This window comes from Sorghum bicolor, chromosome 5 (genome assembly GCF_000003195.3).
Source record: "Sorghum bicolor cultivar BTx623 chromosome 5, Sorghum_bicolor_NCBIv3, whole genome shotgun sequence".
Classification (NCBI taxonomy): Eukaryota; Viridiplantae; Streptophyta; class Magnoliopsida; order Poales; family Poaceae; genus Sorghum; species Sorghum bicolor.
Genome location: NC_012874.2, coordinates 10,989,422 through 11,008,613, shown reverse-complemented (window position 1 = coordinate 11,008,613; position 19,192 = coordinate 10,989,422). Strand labels below are relative to the sequence as shown.

The 19,192-nt window shown below is 43.4% G+C and overlaps 2 protein-coding genes across 2 annotated transcripts; both read right to left on the bottom strand.

Moving 5' to 3' along the window:
- LOC110435684 (2-alkenal reductase (NADP(+)-dependent)-like) lies at positions 127-1,776 on the bottom strand. The gene is made up of 3 exons (XM_021461576.1): positions 1,375-1,776; positions 1,096-1,273; positions 127-989 (listed from the first exon to the last, which is right to left on the bottom strand). The coding sequence occupies exons 1-3, from the start codon at positions 1,762-1,764 to the stop codon at positions 361-363; spliced, it is 1,197 nt and encodes a 398-aa protein (XP_021317251.1). The 5' UTR covers positions 1,765-1,776; the 3' UTR covers positions 127-360.
- On the bottom strand, positions 15,261-16,578 carry LOC8076801 (2-alkenal reductase (NADP(+)-dependent)). The gene is made up of 3 exons (XM_002449188.2): positions 16,327-16,578; positions 16,069-16,246; positions 15,261-15,985 (listed from the first exon to the last, which is right to left on the bottom strand). Exons 1-3 carry the CDS (start codon positions 16,576-16,578, stop codon positions 15,357-15,359), a joined length of 1,059 nt encoding a protein of 352 aa, XP_002449233.1. The 3' UTR covers positions 15,261-15,356.

Here is a 19,192-nt window from a genome sequence, read left to right as displayed (position 1 = left end):
AACTTGGTCAAACATGCCTAAGGTGAAGTGTGGCAAATTGTGGCTAGCAACCAAACAATCCTGCTTCAACTCATGCAGTGGCAGGATCAGGAGTTGGCCACGAGGGGCCATGACCACCCCCAATACTGAAGGAAAAATTTAATATCCTTGATTTTTTTTTCAATTTACAGCACATCAAACTATCATTTCACCTATTTTTCATCGTAGCATTATAATTTTTTGATCATGAATACGAACTACATGTATAAAACAATTAAAAGTATTGTTGAGATTACACTTCAATTTATATATATTTATCACACTTAAAGATGTTATTATATTTGTCGGGCCTGTCCTTAATCAAAACCGCTAATTCGGGACTCATGCCCTTGCAATCGCAACCACCTGCTTCCCCACATTTTTGCCCGAGAACAGCCCGATCAGAGCTGCCGGTGCGCTTTCAATACCCTCGACGACGTCCTCAACGACGGCGACCTTCCCGTCCTTGATGTACCCAGCCATCTCCTCCTCGAACCTCTCGTACAGATGGAAGAAGCGGCCAACATTGAACCCCTCCACCCTGATGGCCTTGGGGATGACGCAGTACAGGTTGCGCAGGCCGTCTCGCTCCTCCAGGTTGTACTGCGAGATCATCCCGCAGACGGCGACCCTGCCGCCGTCGCGCATGTGCAGCAGCGCGGCGTCCAGCGTCGCGCCGCCGACGTTGTCGAAGTAGATGTCGACGCCGTCGGGGAGGCGCCGCTTCAGCGCGGCGCCGAGGTCGGTCTCGGACTTGTAGTTGAACGCGTCGTCGTAGCCGAACTTGGTCTTGAGCAGACCCACCTTCTCGTCGGAGCCGGCGCTGCCGACCACGTAGCAGCCGGCGATCTTCGCCAGCTGACCGACGAGCTGCCCGACGGCGCCTGACGCCGCCGAGACGAACACGAAGTCGCCCTTTTTGGGCCTGCCGACCTGGGTGAACCCTGCGTACGCCGTCAGCCCCGGCATGCCTGGTCGTTCCAGATCAATCGCGCATCGTCTGTCAGTAACTGGAAGATTTTGAAAGGAAAATGGAGGAACAAGACGAAATGCATCCGCCATTATTAGGTTACTGACCAAGAACGCCGGTGTAGTAGGAGAGCGGCAGGTCGGCGTGGTTGATCTTGTGCAGGGATTCCGGCTGGGTGATGAGTGTGTACTCTTCCCATCCACTCATCCCCCAGACGAGGTCGCCGCCGGTGAACTCTGGGTGCGTCGAGTCTATCACCTTGCCGACACCGTAGTTGACCATGGCCTGATTGAGGAATCATGCACAAACAGATTTTTCTTCACCTGTGATTCTCTACACCTCCAGTGACGCTTATTAACAAGAGACTAATTTCGATGCGTGTCTACCTCTCCGATCGCAAAGTCGGTGGCCGGCACGGAGGCGCCGTCTTCGTGCTTGGTCATGCGGCCGCGCATCCATGGGTCACAGGACAGGTAGAGGTTCTTGAGCAGCACGGCGGTCTGCCCCGCCGGCACACGAATCTCGGTAGTGTCCACCGTGATCTCCATGTCGTCTTCGGTGGGGAACCCGGTGACGTGCCTCCTCAGCACCACCTTCTTGTTCTGCACCGCCGCCACCGCTTTCTCCTCGCTGCTGCTGCCGGCCATTTCCTCTACTCTGCCTGGCTCGTTTCTGTAGTGGAACGCTCTAATTATTAGCTTGCTGCTGATGGTCTGCTGCGCTAGTATATGCAGCATGTGCTCCTCCTCGTACAGTTTTATACTCGGGATGGACATCAGCAGTAGGGTGCCAAAGTTATTTCTTGTGTGAGCAGTCATGCGCACTACCGGAAAACCGGAGGTTGCCGTGTGCCCGTAGCTTTGCCGTGTGCAATACATCGAGCACACGGCAAAGAGCTGATTTGTCGTGTGCCACCCAGCCCAGCACACGGCAAACGTTTAGCACTCGGCGTTTACGTCCTTCGCCGTGTGCTGAACAGAAGAGCACACGGTGAAGTCAATACATTTGCCGTGTGCCGAGGAAAAACACACGGCGAAAATAAAACACACGGTGAATGCACTCTTTGTCGTGTGCTAGCACGGGGCTGACGGCAAAATTCTGACGCCGTCGGCCACCGTTGGCTGCCATCAACTCTTTGCCGTGTGCCAACTGGAAGCACACGACAAACCTTGGATCTTTGCCGTGTGCTAGTCTGGGGCACACGGCAAAGACGGTCTTCGCCGTGTGCCCTTTAAATAGCTCACGGCGAACTATAAATTTTTTTCCTTATTTATTAGTTAATTAGTGTTCCTTTGACTTTAATTATTATTTCAACTTGTAATTCTGATCTAATCTTATGTTCTAGTCTTAAGTTAAATTGTTTATAGCCCGCTCATGATGATAATTTGGATGAGAAACAATCTTTGATGGTTAGAATAGGGAGTTATGGTGTTGACGTGAGCTTGTGAGTGGCTCACCAACTCTCGCTATTGAAACAACATGTATTTAAGTTGCATTCATGCCCAGTTGCGACCGACCTGAGGTGGTGCATTCATGCTAGTGGCTCACGAACCATCTCGACACCAGCCTCTTGGAATGCAGTAGCATAGGTACCTAATGTGGTCCTGGATCTGGCACGCCAGCAAAGTATCTAAACTCGCAATATGGTAAGCTCTTGTTGCATTTGTCACAATGCCATGTCCCTTCACCATTGTTTACTACCTTTTTGTGAAATTGCACCTTTAGCAGTGATGAAGTCTTCCTCTCTTGTCTGCAGGCTACCAGTGAAGTTTGAGTTACATGAAATGACGATGTCTTCTTGTCTTCCTCTCTTGTCTGCAGGCTACAAGTGAAGTTTGAGTTACATGAAATGACGGTTTACATAGCTCTACTACATGAAATGACGATGTTTTCTTGGCTTCCTGTCTTGTGTGTCGGCATCTAGTGAAGTTTGAGCTACATGATAGTTCAAATAGCTCTACTACATGAAATGACGATGTTTTCTTGTCTTTCTCTCTTGTCTGTAGGCTAGCAGTGAAGTTTGAGTTACATGAAATGAAGGTTCAAATAGCTCTACTATATGAAATGACGATGTTATTTCTTGTGTGAGCAGTCATGCGTGACGACGGACTGGCAAAGTCTTCTCTCACGCATGACGACAGTTTTCTGAGCACACGTAATCCATGACGGCAGAACCCTTTTTTTTGCTTGTGTGGAAGAGGACTCGAGTGGAAATTCCATGTACAATTGGTAAATTTTAAAAATATGAATTTTACTCTAGATTTGACTAAAATAATGAATTTAGTTGAATTTTTTTGACCGGTATAATATTATTTTAGGCCTCACCCAAAATAGGTGATTTTCACTGAAATTCGGTCATCTCAGCTTAGACAAAATCTTTAGGCCAATTTATGTGCCGGTGCGGGGCCGGCAGTGTGCACCAGAGCAGCAGGTAAACACTTTCATGGGGAATGTACAAAAACTGTTGTAATTGGTAGAACCGATTCAGTTTTCTAGATATATGCACTAGTGTATCTGTTACGAAAATAAAATAAAAGATGATGATGCTGCAGGCTAGGATTATTGAGGCCCTGTTTAGATTGGAGATGGAAATTTTTTGGGTGTCACATCGGATGTGTCGGAAGGATATCGGAAAGAGTTTTTAAAAACTAATAAAAAAACAAATTTCATAGCTCGTCTGTGCAAGACAAATCTATTAAGCATAATTAATTTGTCATTAACACATGTGGATTACTGTAACACTTAAGGCTAATCATAGACTAACTAGGCTTAAAAGATTCGTCTCGCGATTTTCAACCAAACTGTGTAATTAGTTTATTATATAATCGAATAGGGAAGTAGCAAGCATGTTTTTGTATTTGGCTTAAAATAGCTTTTTAAATTCTTTGTAGTTCCCTATAATTACCTTTTTTAGATAATGAAAAATTTCCTGCTTCAACCTTCTTCTAAGAAAAAAAAGCATCAGTCCAAACTTATTAGCACACCCATAATTAGAACTTATTACAGGCTTAGAACTAAAGTTTAAGACGATAAATGAAGGACCATCTATGCGATGCGAAGAAATACCTGGTTCTCAATTCTAGGAGCTTGCAAGCGTCAAAAATCCGTTCTTTGTCATCATCCGAGCATTGCAACAGAGCCAAAAACCATAATCGGTGTGAAGGGTCGAGATGGCAGACAAGAGAAGAGGTGAATAGTCCTTTCTAAAATTTATTGCGCCGGCTAACCGGAATAAATGCGGAATTAAAACTAATAGTCTAGCCAAGACTACACCCCTCTAACTAAGTTGTCTAGCACCTTGTAAAAGAACCTAAATAAGTAAACAAAATGCTTCCTTAGCAAGAGCTCACCTAACCAAATCTAGTTGCAAGGTCACACAAACCTATGCCACTAGTACTTTGTAAACCGGGGAACTCCTGTGCGCAACTAGTAAGCAAAAGTACAAAGCTCCTAAGCTCACTAGCAATGCTCAATAACAAGACAACCAATGCTAAATTAGAGAGCGCAAATTACTTAGCTATACAAACTAAGCAATGTGACTAACAAGGTTACACAAACCAAATTAGCCACACAAGTGAACTACTTCTAGCTACACAAGCGAGAAGGTAACTAGCAAGCTACACAAGCTAACTAATTACAAGAGCAACTACACAAGCACGAGTATATGAATGTAAATACAAGCTTGTGTTAGGAACTTGCAAACCAATGGGAAGAAGAAATGTTGACACGATGATTTTCTCTCGAGGTTCACTTGGTTGCCACCAAGCTACGTCCCCGTTGAGACAAGCTCTAAGGTTGCCACTGGTCCTCTTGCTAGTGGTGACCAGCAAGTCACACTCTCTCACATGGAGTGCTTACCACAAGCTCTAGCACTTGACCTGGTCGGACCACTTGTTGCCCTTCACGTCTCGCTCTACTAGAATTGCTCTTCGCGATCCCCACAGGGTGAGCACCGTACCCCTCACAATCTCTTCTCCGGAGCACCACATAATCCCTTGCGTGCTTCGACAAAGCCACAAGCCACTAAGCCGTCTAGGAGGTGGCAACCTCCAAGAATAACAAGCACCACTGGCTTACAACACGAACACCTAGTGCCACTCGATGCAATCTCGCAATGCAACCGCACTAGAATCAGTCACTCACTCCATCGGATGAACACTATCAAGCATGAGTAAGTTAGAGGGCTCCCAAGCACCACCACCCAAGCCACCAAGGCCTTGATGTGCTCAGCAACTGTTGGTATAAATTAACTGCACTGCAGTAAATAAGTTTTAAGTAGGATTATCTGCAAGCGCACAAATATCATACCAGTGTCACATTTTACCCGAAGGTTTTAAATATCGTATCCACAGGGAACAGTTGTGATGATGACAAAGTATATAGACTTAAACCTACAATTAGGCTAGATCGTATCATAAAAAAGGAAATAGCTAATGCACTCTGATTCTGACTCCGGTAAACTTTGTATAATATCGTCTTATTGGGCAAGTAACCCGAATAGGAGAAGAAATAAAGTAATCTCCTACCAGGCACCTATAAGCCTATTGGTACTATCAACGGGATGTGGACTACAGAATAATCAACGCAACTATAAAGTCACCTACACGAGCTACCACTGTCCAGCTGATCAGGGGACATCCACAAGTAAACCTCGCCTAGGCACCACGCCTACACTACGATATACTACTTTAACCAAGTAATGACCAAGATCAAAGCACTCAATATGAGTTGTGAACCAAAGAACGAATAAGAACAAGTTGCTTACTTAAATCGGAATGATAAGTACAAAAGTACCTCATAACATAGCTCCGGGTGAGGGAACTGGATCCAGACGAATATAGCCATGAAGAAGCGTCGACAGGCTGGAACTCTTCAAAAATCTCTACTCATCTACTCAATCTCTCAAATATCTAAACAAGACTAGATCTAGAAGAACTAGTCTCTCCTAATTGCTACATCTAGATGAACTAGAACTAGATGAACTAGAACTAGTCTCTCCTAATTATGTAAAGAATATGAAGCACCGGGGTGTATAATACCTCTTAGGGGGAGCCTTGGGCGTCATTATATAGGCCGAGGTGGAGTAGGGGGCAAGGAAACACCATGTCAGCGATCCGCGTCTTCATCTTGTGTGCACCGTCGGATCAAACCGACTTAAAATCGATGGAGGGATACTTTGCTTGGCTTCCAAGGAGGCGTAGGAGAAAGACTCCAGAAGGCGGCGGGCATCGGATCAAATAGGGCGCCGACCAGCCCCAGGGTGGGGCTAGCTAGCCCCACCTTGTTTCCTCTGCGGGTCTCGTTCCTTCGGGTGTCTTCTAGACCCTTCCTGAGTCTTCTCGTGATGTTTTCTGTCACGAATGAGTTTCGTGGTAAATATGCACTAGAATCCCTCTTTTCAGCTCTCTATGAAATAAACCCTAAAAAATACAGAATATGCAAAACTCGTGGAAATTGTCAGATTAAACCCTAGACTAATGTGTTTTCATGTGTTCCCTTGTGTCTAAAGTTCTAATAAATATTGACGTTATCGACCATCAACAACAACCGGCCAAAACCAACCACCACTTCTATTTATAGCCCCAATGGCTAAACTAGTCGTTGTCCCTTTACTGGGCAAAACGTGTGGGCATCAGACGCGCCGACGATAGGCATCAGATGCGTGACCCCAGCGTCCGACGCTCTCCGTGCTGTCATATGTCACTAGCCGTTTGAACTCGACCATTGCTACCAATGGCTAACTTGCACGAGCGCCACACATAGTCACATCAGACGCTCTGACGGTCCACATTGAACGTGGCGTCTCCTCATTGAACGCTACCCAAACCCCTGTCTACACTAAGAACTCCACCTCCTTTGTACATGTGCTAACACCACCAAGTGTCCACCATCATTATGTATGTGTGTTAGCATTTCACAAACATTTTCCCAATGGAGTTAGCCTCTCAGCTTGCCACGCCACTCAATCCTAAAACATATACAAAGTTAGATCGCTCAAATAGCACTAGATGACCGATATGCAAACAAGTTTGTCCCTCTTGATAGTACAATCATCTATTCTAAATTCGCCCATAAACTTCTCTACACACCTATGACCGGTGAATGGATAAGCCCTAGGTTATACCTTTGCCTTGCACTTTCCATTCCATCTCCTCCAATGTTGATGCAACAGATGCACCAACCAATCACCAAATGATATGATCCACTTCATATCATCATATGACTATATTGGTTCATCGATCTTGAGCTCACTTGCTCTTCACCGTTGCTTCGGTCTATCGGTGCCAAGTCTTGCTCAAGCTTCACCGTCACACGTGGTCCCTCGCTTCAAAGACTCCAACTTGTCCTTCACATTTGCAACCGGTCCATCAAACCAAGCCTCATCTTGATCTTCTCCACCTTGGTCACATGACCCCATGTCATGTCTCATATGCAATGAGCTTCTTCATCATCACATATTCATCTATGGACTAATCTTCTGTGTATCTCACATAAACACTATTAGTCCACCTAAGTTGTCACTGAATTATCAAAACCAAAAATGACCTTTCACAGTGTGTCCCCCTGCAAAGAACCTTTGTCAAAAACCACATCATTCCTTGTGATCCATATTTCCCAGCAAAACACCACTGCCCCAGCCAATAAAAGATGATTATGATTAATTAGAACCTCCTAGTGCTGACCAACTATTGAAAAGATGGTTCATGTTCATTGGAGGAATAATACTGAACAAAACAAACACAACACTCCAAAGAAATCTGGCATAATGGCAATCAAAAAACAAGTGTTGAAAAGTTTTGGGTGTGCTACAAAAACAACAAGTCTTACTCCCATTTCAATTCCTTTTATCAAGGTTGTCTTTTGTCAGTACCACCCCTTTTTTAAGAGCCAAAGAAAAATCTTAATCTTCAAGGGCACTTTCATATGCCAAATTTCCTAGGTAACCTTAATCCCATTATTCACTAGGTCTTTTACATGGATTTAATAGAAAACAAGTCATCTATAACTCTTATAAAGCTAAACCCCACTAGATGGATTCTCTCTTCATGCAAGGTGTCTACATCATTCCCCACTAAGTGACCCACCAAATATTCTATTTCTTCATGCAAGGTGTCCACATCATTCCCCACTATATCCATGTCATCCCATATTAATTATGAAAAATGACCATGTCATCTATATCATATGAAATACTTTAAATCTTTAATCTATTAACATACAAGTCATGTACATATACTATTTGTTTCGTCACCAATTAATTTCTCTATAATGTAACTAAATATTAGTTTTTGTTCTATTAGCTTAGCAATTTTTTACTAGATCTAATACAATAAAATACATGCAAGTCAAATTCATATGTATACATACATAATAGACTGAATACCATATAGTAATGCTATGTATATAATAATTTATTTTTTAAAAAAATCTCACAGCAACGCGCGGAGAATTCACCTAGTTATTATTTAAGATATAGACGAAAGTATCCTGACACTCATTTACGTTAATAAAAGGAACTCTTGCAACTAGACTTTGCCATTCCAACAACTTGTTCCTATCCAGTGCGCTTCTAAAAGACACATTGAGAGGGGCGGAATTAGGTACATCAGCCACTGTTCCATGTTTCTTATGCACTATATTAAATAAATTTAGGTATTGGATTTTCATGGGTTGGGTGCCCAACCATTTATCTTCCAAAATCTAATTTGAGTTCCACTGTCTAGTTTAAACTTCTCAAGACTTAAGAAAATGTCTTTGACTTCCAACAAACCATTCCAATAATGAGAAAGCTCGTTGTTTTTTTCAATTTGACTTAGAGCCTTGTTCTTTAGGTACTCCCTTCGTATCGGATCTAGAAGTCGTTAGGACAGTGACAGGGTCTTCAAAACACAACTTTGACAACTTATTTTTATAAAAATATTTAGAAAAAAATGATATATGTATACTTTTATGAAACTATTTTTCAAGACAAATCTTTTCATATAAGTTTCACATTTGTAAACTCAATAATTTAAAAGTTATTGATGATTTATATTCCCAATTTTTGACCCAAACCTTGTCCAAAGCAACTTCTAGATCCGATATGGAGGGAGTACTTGTTTCTTATTACTTCTGCCAAGTGCCATCCTCATTGCAAAGTTTGAAAAGCCATTTGCTCAAAAGACACTTATTTTGTAAATCTAGATTTTGAATTCCTAATCTTTTGTTTGCGAAAGAAATATTCTAGTTTGCCAGTCTATATTTCTTTTTGTGCTCATTATTTTGCTCTTTTGGTTGGCACAACATATTCAATCTTTTTTAGAACACCTCTCGGGACTTAAAAGAAACACATCATGAACATAGGTAAGCTTGACAAAGAATTATTCATCACTAATCTACCTCATATGATAAATGTTTTCCTTTCCACCCGCTTAACTTTTTTTAATTCTTTCATCAGTTAATTTCCAATCCTCATTATTTAGCTTCCTATAATGCATAGGAAGGCCCAAATATCGAAAAGGGATGATCCCATTTTGCAGCCAAATAATTCACTTTTATGGAAGTTGATTTTCAGACCTGATTATTGTTCAAATATACCAAGAAAAGATTCAAGTTTTTTTCCTGTTCAATATCTTGAAAAATAGAATCGTTTCATCTACATATTGCAAGATAGAACTGTTTTCCACTAGTTGTGTAACAACCCCTTTTATTTGGCCTTCCTCCTTGGCTCTACATAAAATGATAGCTAGCATATCTACAACAATATTGAAAAGGATTGGTGATAGTGGATTACCTTGTCTAAGACCTTTCCTCGTCTAAAAATATAAGCCCAATTGGTCATTAACTTTAATGCCCACATTCCTACCTTGAACAAAAGTCCTGACCCAATCAAACCACACCAGATGAAAACCCTTCACTCTTAGTGCTTATTGTAAGAAATTCTAATACACTTTGTTATATGCCTTATCAACATCAATCTAAAAGATCACTCCATTATGTTTTCTTCTATGTAACTCGTGTATGGTTTATTTCATGTAAAATAACTGCATCCTCCATTATATTTCTCCTAGGTAGGAATGCTGTTTGGGATGGTGAAAGCCCTAGTTTGGTTTTGGATAATTGATGAAACCCTAGTACTAACCTCTATACTAAGTGTCTTACTTGTATAGAAACTTTAGGTAGCTCTCTAGTGTAAGTAGTGACATAGCTCTTGTGTGCCTAGAGATTATATCAACTAGAATTATTGGATAGGTGGCTTGCAAACACCCCTTTAGAGCTAGAGCAAAAAGCTTCGCTTTGTTATTTACTAACCTCTTGCTCTAGTGAGTTTGTAGAATTCTTAAATAGGCTATTCACCCCCCCTCTAGCCATATTAGGACCTTTCAGATGGTAATTCTGCATTCAAGTGTCTTTACAGTTCGGTTAGTAGCCACTTTACTAAAAATCTTGAAGCTAACATTCAAAAAACAAATAGGTCTATATTGTTGTCTCTGTTTAGCTTCTTTTAGACTTTGGTATTAAAATGATTGTTCTAAAGTTTAGGCTGTGTAGAGGCAATTCTCCCTTATGGAAATCTGTGAACAATGCCACCATATCATCCTTAATCACATTCTAGAATACTCCCTCCGTCCATGGATACTAGGCGCAACTAGATTTTTGTGGTGTCCACGGATACCAGGCGCTGGCCTCGTCGAATCCGCATGCTACTGTCGACGAAAGCTAGTCGGCAGTCTACCTTGGGGTATACCCACGGTAGTAGTTTATCGGTAGACGGTGCGCAAGCTACGAACTTGATGGTGACGCAAGACATAGACAAGGTTTTTATCCAGGTTCGGCCGCCGTGTGGGCGTAATACCTACGTCCTGCGCGTCTGATTGTATTGGATTGTCTTGAGAGAATAATGTGTCCTAGGGGGTTCCCTTGCCCCTCCTTATATAGTCCAGAGCAGGGTTACAAATCTCGAAACTAATCCTAGTCGATTACAATTGCCATAAATAGTTCGATATCAATTTCTATTCTAACCGACTAGAATCCTGCTTGATCTCCACATCTTGTTTCCTTGCGCGAAACTCTGAGCAGTCGGATCAAGCTTCGAACTTGTCTCGTAATGGGCCAAGCCTCCTAGCCCAAGTCTGGCCGTAAGGGTATAGGGGTTTATACCCCCACAGCTAGTCCCCGAGCACCGTGTATTGTGATGTAACACGCCGTCTTGAGCTTCTTCGATCAGCAAGGCTTAAAATCTTCGATTAGCATGAAGGTCGCCCAAACAGTTCAAACGGTATTTTGACCAACTCAAAAGATAGTTGATCAACACTGACATCGAAGAAGTAGGCTGTTCGAAGAATGCATGGTGCTCTTGAGAAAAAATAATTCTTTCCTTGTGAAGTGTGCCCACTTTACTTTTCTGAAAAGTATAGACCTCAAAAAAGCAAGCATATTCACCGCAAGGTGAAGTGTGCCCACTTAGTCCCCGAGCCTGGTAGTAGGTGACGTAGGCACGTGGTGCCCGGATCTAAAAAGAAAATTATCTTAAAATTTCTGATACTAACATGTATCGCTAGATGCATCGTACCGATGTAGTCCCCGAGCTTGCTGGAAGGCGAAGTATGAACCTTGTAGCAAGGTCTAAAAAATTAAAATTACCGAGCTGGAAGTTACACAATTAAATTTACCAGTCCCCGAGCATATCGCACTCATCTACGATGGAGCAGAACTGGTCGACCAGTCCCCGAGCGTATCATGCTCGGTGGTCAATACAGTCCCCAGAACTTCAAATGGGCAGGCTGGTCGACCAGTCCTCGAGCATATAATGCTCGGTGGTCGGTACAGTCTCCAGAGTTTCAAATGGGCGAGCTGGTCGACTAGTCCCCAAGCATATAATGCTCGGTGGTCGGTACAAGTCCCGGAGCGTGGTTGGGAACATAAACGTGCTCGGTGGTCGGCACAGTCTTCGGGCATAGCGTAGAGAGTAGTCGACAAGTCCCCGAGCGTGGTTGGGAACGTAAACGTGCTCGGTGGTCGGAGCAGTCCCTGGGCACAGCGTAGGGAATAGTCGACGAGTCCCCGAGCGTAGCTTGTCGACTGGGCCAAACTCCTGAAAAATAAATATAGAGAAAATAGGTAGTACATGATGTATAAATAAACTCTAGACAAAAAATCAGCACTAAGATAAGTTTTAGATTTTTTATTATAAAATTAGCACGAGTAGTTAATTCATCCTAGAGCTTGTACCAGCTCTGGTCTAGCCAACAATCAGCATGAGGTGCGGAACTTAGGTACGCGTAGGATTGTCAGCCACGTCAGAGAGCTACTGCCGACCACCCGGAACGCAGAGGGCAGATCTCGTGCACGTGTAGGGAGGAGTCGGAGACAGTACCGGCTCTGGAAAGCTCGTGTAGGAGAAAAAACTAGTCGGCTAACCAAAAAGTTGTTTTGAAGGATAATAATATTAAAAATATTATGCCAAAAATAAATAAAATATTAGAAGTGTACTTATCTTTGAAAGAAAGTCTAGTCGGTGACGACAAAATTGTTCGGCCCTCGAGCTTTTCGACTTGTCATGACGGTGGTCGCTGTTGTCATAGCGTCATTCTTCGCGGCGATTATTATTGCGACTGGTTGTCAGAGCAAGTAGGCCAAACAATTTGGTCGATGGTACGAGCAGGTCGGTGTTGTCGATCTGTCTCCCTTTGTAGCAGGAAAGCGGATGACGCGTTGTCGGCGTGGTCGGAAACGTTGCTGGAGTAGTCGGAGTCGTAGCCAGCGTGGTTGGAGTCGCGACCGACGTCGATGAAGAAGTGATTGGCGCAGATCGGATCTGCGCCTCCTCCGTGGTCGTGGCGGTGAAGCTATTGAAGCTGACGGTGAACGTGAAGTCGCCCGCCATGGCCGCGAAGTCGGAGATGATGGCCATCTTGTTCGTCGAGAGCTGTACGCACACCCCCTACCTGGCGCGCCACTGTCGACGAAAGCTAGTCGGCAGTCTACCTTGGGGTATACCCACAGTAGTAGTTTATCGGTAGACGGTGCGCAAGCTACGAACTTGATGGTGACGCAAGACACAAATAAAGTTTTTATTCAGGTTCGGCCGCCGTGTGGGCGTAATATCTACGTCCTGCGTCTGATTGTATTGGATTGACTTGAGAGAATAATGTGTCCTAGGGGGTCCCTTGCCCCTCCTTATATAGTCCGGAGGGCAGGGTTACAAATCTAGAAACTAATCCTAGTCGGTTACAATTGCCATAAATAGTTCGATATCAATTCCTATTCTAACCGACTAGAATCCTGCTTGATCTCCACGTCTTGTTTCCTTGCGCGAAACTCTGAGGAGTCGGATCAAACTTCGAACTTGTCTCATAATAGGCCAAGCCTCCTGGCCCAAGTCTGACCGTAAGGGTATAGGGGTTTATACCCCCACAGCTACTCGCTACCCGTGCAAATTTATTGCTGGAGCGCTGGCTTCTCGTACCCCTCGCCATCCATTAGAGTATAGACGTTACTCCCTCACGGCTCTGTCAAATGAGAGTATATATGTCACCGAGTGGTATACTGTTGACGGTTGTTAACCATCAAAATTATATGTCAACTAAGGAGAAGAAAGGGGATAAAAACTAAACATCACCATAGACTTAGAGTTTTTACTAACAATTTCTACCAGTTTTGGTGAATATCTGTTTCTGCAGGAGGTTACTAGAATAATAACAAAAGGAGGTCCACATGTAAGATTTATATAGAGAGAAGACCTGAACGTCAACTCCTGAATACTCTAGAAGACTCCGGAAGACACCACCTAAAAGGTGGGGCCCACCTGCCATAGGGGGCAGAAGTCAATCAGCTTCAACCTTGCGGAATGAGGCCAAAATCTAAGGAAGGGTTAGGAGTTCTTGATCTGCAAACTCAGAATGAGGCTTTGCTTATTAAGAATTTGCACAAATTCTTCAATAAGCTATCTCCCTTGGGTACACCTGATCTGGGAAAAGTACTACAGTAATGGCAAGCTGCCTAATCATACAAGGAAGGGTTCTTTTTGTTGGAAAGATGTCCTTAAACTCTTGGACAAGTTCAAGGGCATGGCCACGATTTCCATTCAATATGGTGAGTCATGCCTTCTCTGGGAGGACCTGTGGCTGGGACAGGTTCCAAAAATTGCATTTTCTGAGTTATACTCCTTCACTAAGAAACCAATTTGGACAGTTGCAGCAGCCAAAGCTAGTGAGCCTTTAATTGAAAGCTTTCACTTGCTAAGCCTATCAACAATTGATTCAGTTGGAGGATACATCGAATAACTTTAATCCCACTACAGTCAACGACACCTGGTCCTAGATCTAGGGCAGCCAAGCCTTCTCATGTGCGAAGGCCTACAAACAACTCTCAGGTTCAGTGCCGGTGCACCCAATTTTCATTTGGATTTGGAAATCAGCCTGCCAACACAAACACAAGGTCTTTTTATGGCTTTTGGCATAGGACAGGCTTAGTACTAGGAAAATCCTGAGAAGAAAAAACATGTTTCTGCAGTCTTACAATTGTGTCCAATGTGAAAACTTGGTTAAGGAAACATTTGGTCATTTATTTTTGCATTATGACATGCAAAGGAATATTGGAATTTGATTTGGACTGGTAGTTCCCCAATCTCAAGGGCCGTTTCAAGTTTTGGAGGATTTCAGAAGGCAACTCAATATGCCCTTCTTCATGGAAATTATTGTTGTTCTTATGTGCTAGAGCATTTGGTCAATGAGAAACAACTTGATCTTCAGAGGTCAGGAGGCGAGTGTGCAGCACTGCAAGCATATCTTCAAAAATGTCAAAGGCTTAGTTGTGCTTCGCGCAAAGAAGAGATACCTGCCCCATATTAGTTTATGGCTAGAGCAGTTTGTGTAATCTTGTTTATTTTCTTTGTTTCTTTTTTTTGTCTCGTGAATCCTTCCATTTCTCTTGTACTCCCTGTTACTCTCTCTTGTTTGGATCCTCTCCTTTTGGTTCTTTTAATAAATTTCAGTAAGGGCGTAAGCCCCTGCTTGTTCAAAAAAGAAAGTATAATTTAACGGTTTCACTATAGTAGAGATCGTGTAGGTGTCATTTTTCAACTAGTCCTCAAGTTTTAGTACAAGATATAGATAATTAATCTTAAACAACATTTTAGATCTTACAACAACGCACGAGGACATCACCTAGTTTATCATATCGAAATCTGCAAATAAAAGCGCATTAGCATTCATTTTAGTAAGAATGCATTGATGAAAAGCAAATTATAAATATGCTTTTTTTATTCCAATACAATAACAGTGCCCTCTCATTTAAACACAGGAACCGGTATGAGAGGCATCACACAAGTAGCACAACACTTGTTAATTTTCTCAGCTCGTCACCACTACGGAGTTCATGCTTCAACTCATGCCCTTGCAATGGCAACCAACTGCTTCCCTACATTCTTGCCCGAGAACAACCCGATTAGAGCGGCCGGTGCGCTGTCAATGCCCTCGACGACGTCCTCGACGACGGTGACCTTCCCATCCTTGATGTACCCAGCCATCTCCTCCTCGAACCTTGCGTACACATGCATGTAGAATGTAAAGTAGAACCCCTCCACCCTGATGGCCTTCGGCATGATGCAGAACAGGTTGCGCAGGCCGTACGGCTCCACCAAATTGTACTGCGAGATCATGCCGCAGACGGCGACCCTGCCGCCGGGGCGCATCTGCAACAGCGCGGCGTCCAGAGTCGCGCCGCCGACGTTGTCGAAGTAGATGTCGATGCCGCCGGGAAGGCACCGCTTCAGCGCGGCGCCGAGGTCCGTCTCCATCTTGTAGTTGAAGGCGTCGTCGTAGCCGAACTTGGCCTTCAGTAGACTGACCTTCTCGTCGGAGCCAGCGCTGCCGACCACGTAGCAGCCGGCGATCTTTGCCAGCTGCCCGACGAGTTGCCCAACGGCTCCTGACGCCGCTGAGACGAACACGAAATCGCCCTTCTTCGGCTTGCCGACCTCGAAAAAGCAGGCGTATGCAGTGAGCCCAGGCATGCCTGGATGGTATAGTTAACAATGGGTTAGCTAACATGCATGGAAAGTACTGCAAGATAGATTAGTGCATGATGATAGCGCTGACCAAGAACGCCCGTGTAGTAGGAGAGCGGCAGTTCAGTGTGGTTGATCTTGTGCAGGGACTCCGGCTGGGTGACGAGGGTGTACTCCTCCCATGCACTCATCCCCCAAACGAGGTCGCCGGCGTTGAACTCCGGGTGCGTTGAGTCCACCACTTTGCCCACAGTGAAATTGACCAAAGCCTGACAGATCAATATCAGAAAAATTTCTCCATGTCATGTCCCATACAAGTTTTTGTTGGAAAGATTATGATTTTTCCTACCTCGCCAATGACAAACGCCGGAGGCAGGCCACCATCCTCGTGTTTACTCATGCGGAAGCGCATCCATGGGTCGCAGGACAGGTAGAGGTTCTTGATCAGCACAGCGGTCATCCCCGCCGGCACGCACAGCTTGGTAGTGTCCACCATGATCTCCATGTCGTCTTCGTTGGGGAATCCGGTGACATGGCTCCTCAGCACCACCTTCTTGTTCTGCACCACCAGCGCCACCTTTTCCTCGCTGCTGCCGGCCATTTCCTCTACCAAAGGGATGGTTGTCCGGGAACGCTTAATTAGCTTGCTTAATCGTCTGGTATATACTACTGCCGATTCAGTTCAGCAATGCAGTCTCCTCGTACAGTTTTATAGACAGACATCAGCAAGGGCCGAGTCATTTCTCTTGTGAGCTATCAGGTATGTCGACGGCTTTATGACCATGTTTTCCATGAAAATTCCATGTAGTTTTTGTCCCTCTAGCTAACTAAGCAGAGTGTGCTTTTCTTTTTGTGATAAAGCTGGGTGCTTTTTTTTCTTAAGTTTCAAACTTCCACATCTTTTCTTACCCGAAAACCACACAAGTCTTGAAACATAAGTAAAAATATTTTTACCCAGCGTCACCACTTACGTAAGTCATGCCAAAATTTCTTTACTGGGCCTCCTTAATTTCTCTCTGAAAGTCTGAAGCACTGAGAAAGGCTGCCAGAGGGGGTGAACTGGAGCTGATTAAAATTTCTTCCGAAATGGTCGTATGTCCCAAAACAACCCTCACCAAAACCAACAACGGAGATGCCCTTTAGTCAACAGGTAACTATATGCCCTACAGGATAACTAGAGAATATAATGGACACACACCAAAGCGAACAAACAAGAACTGAAGTGTACACTAAAACGCAAACGCAAAGCTCTCAAGCACCACTGAACCGAAGCAAGTGCTCAAGGTGAATTCAAACAAGCCAACCGGTGACTTGATGATTTCAGAACATTCCATGACACCTCGAAAACCTCATGGAAGAAACGGATCGAAGAACCGACACCTGAACTAAAAATCACTGCGGAGGGGTCCTCTTCCCAGGCAAACCTGGCCTAGCCATGATGCAAACCCGGCCAAGCCTGGAAGCTAGCTAGGTCGGCCTGGTCCACTTTGGTAGTCTAGCAGCCCAAACCCAAACTCCAAAAAGGTGAAAACTATTCAAATTAAATCCGATTGAGCTCAAATTTTGTGGAGATGTTCCTAAGGATGTTTATGAACTATCCACAAAAGATCAACTCCAAAAGCCAGAGGATCAATGCAGAAGAAAAATCTCTCTCCTTGATTGGGGTTTTCTCAAATTTCGTAAAAAATCCTCAAATTTGGTTGGTACACTACCAGAATTTGGCTCTTCGCCGAATGTCAAATGGTTTGCCAAGTGTTTTATTTTGACACTCGGCAAAGAAGCCTCTTTGCCAAGTGTTTTTTTTACACTCGATCTTTGCCAAGTGTCAAAAAAAAACATTCGACAAAGAAAATTTCAAATCAAATTTGAAGCCCTAAACGAATTCAAATCAAAAAGGTTTCAACAACAAAGTTGTATAACTTCTCAAGATCTATAGCCTTTATTTTGGTTATTTCTTCATTTGACAAACTAAAAATAAATTTGTCACAAATTTTCTCTCTCTTATAGTTTATGAAACTACAAGAGATATATATAGGACTAGTAAAAAATGTTAGAATCACCAAGTTGAATGAACAAATGATCAAACAACCAAACAAACTTTGTAGATCTTGAGAAGTTATAGAATTTTTTATTTTGCATATTTTTTATTTGAGTTCATCTTTTCATGCGAAACTGTGTCTTTATTTAAAAGTTTTAATTTTAAATTTTTCAAAGGACCTCGAATAAGAAAACTCCCTAAATAAACTTTGTAGATCTCAAAAAGCTATGAAACTTTGTAGTTGATAACTTTTTGATTTGAAATCATCTTGTCATGCAAAAACTACATTTGAATTTCTCAAATCTGAAATTCAGAAGACCTCGATGGAGAAACTCCCTAAATTAAACTTTATAATTGACAACCTTTTATTTTGAAATCATTTAGGGCTTCGAACATTCAATTTACATGTAATTTGGTAGTATATGAGGAACCGAAATGCTATATAAACATAAGTGACAGTGTGATGTAGTGGTTAGAGAGGGAGATGCGGGAGAGGGAGATCTTGAATTCTGCATGAAAAATACCATGACTTGGGACTTCGACGGAGACCAGGTTGGGGGCCTCCCCTGCAAAAAAATCCTATTTTTTCGAGTTTTTTTGTTTATATCTTTGCCCAGTGTCCCAAAAATAACACTCGGCAAAGACCCCTTTGCCGATCAAAAATTCACCATGTGGCCTTTGCCCAGTGTGGCATTTGGCAAAGGCTTTACTGAGTGTATTTGGGCCTCTGCCAAATCCCACTCGCAGCGTAGCCTTGAATTCTGCACGAAAAATATCATGACTTGGGACTTTGACAAAGACCAGGTTAGGGGCCTAAGATTCCTATTTTTTTGAGTTTTTTCTTTTATAGCTTTGTCGAATGTCCCAAAAATAACACTCGGCAAAGACCCCTTTTGCCGACCAAAAATTCACCATATGGCCATTGCCCAGTGTGGCACTCGGCTATTTGGGCCTTTATTACCGAGTGCCACATACACTCGACAAAGCATCAATGTCCCATAGTGGTAGACATGTTCCTGAGGGTCTCAATACATATAGATCTAGCCAAAATGAACTCAGCAGCTGAGATTCAAAGAAACCACCAAGGAGCATAGAGAGGGGTTCAAGAAGTGTAAAAACCAAAACGATTCAATGCAAGAGATCTTGGGACTTTGATTTTTTAGGACAACTTCTTTAT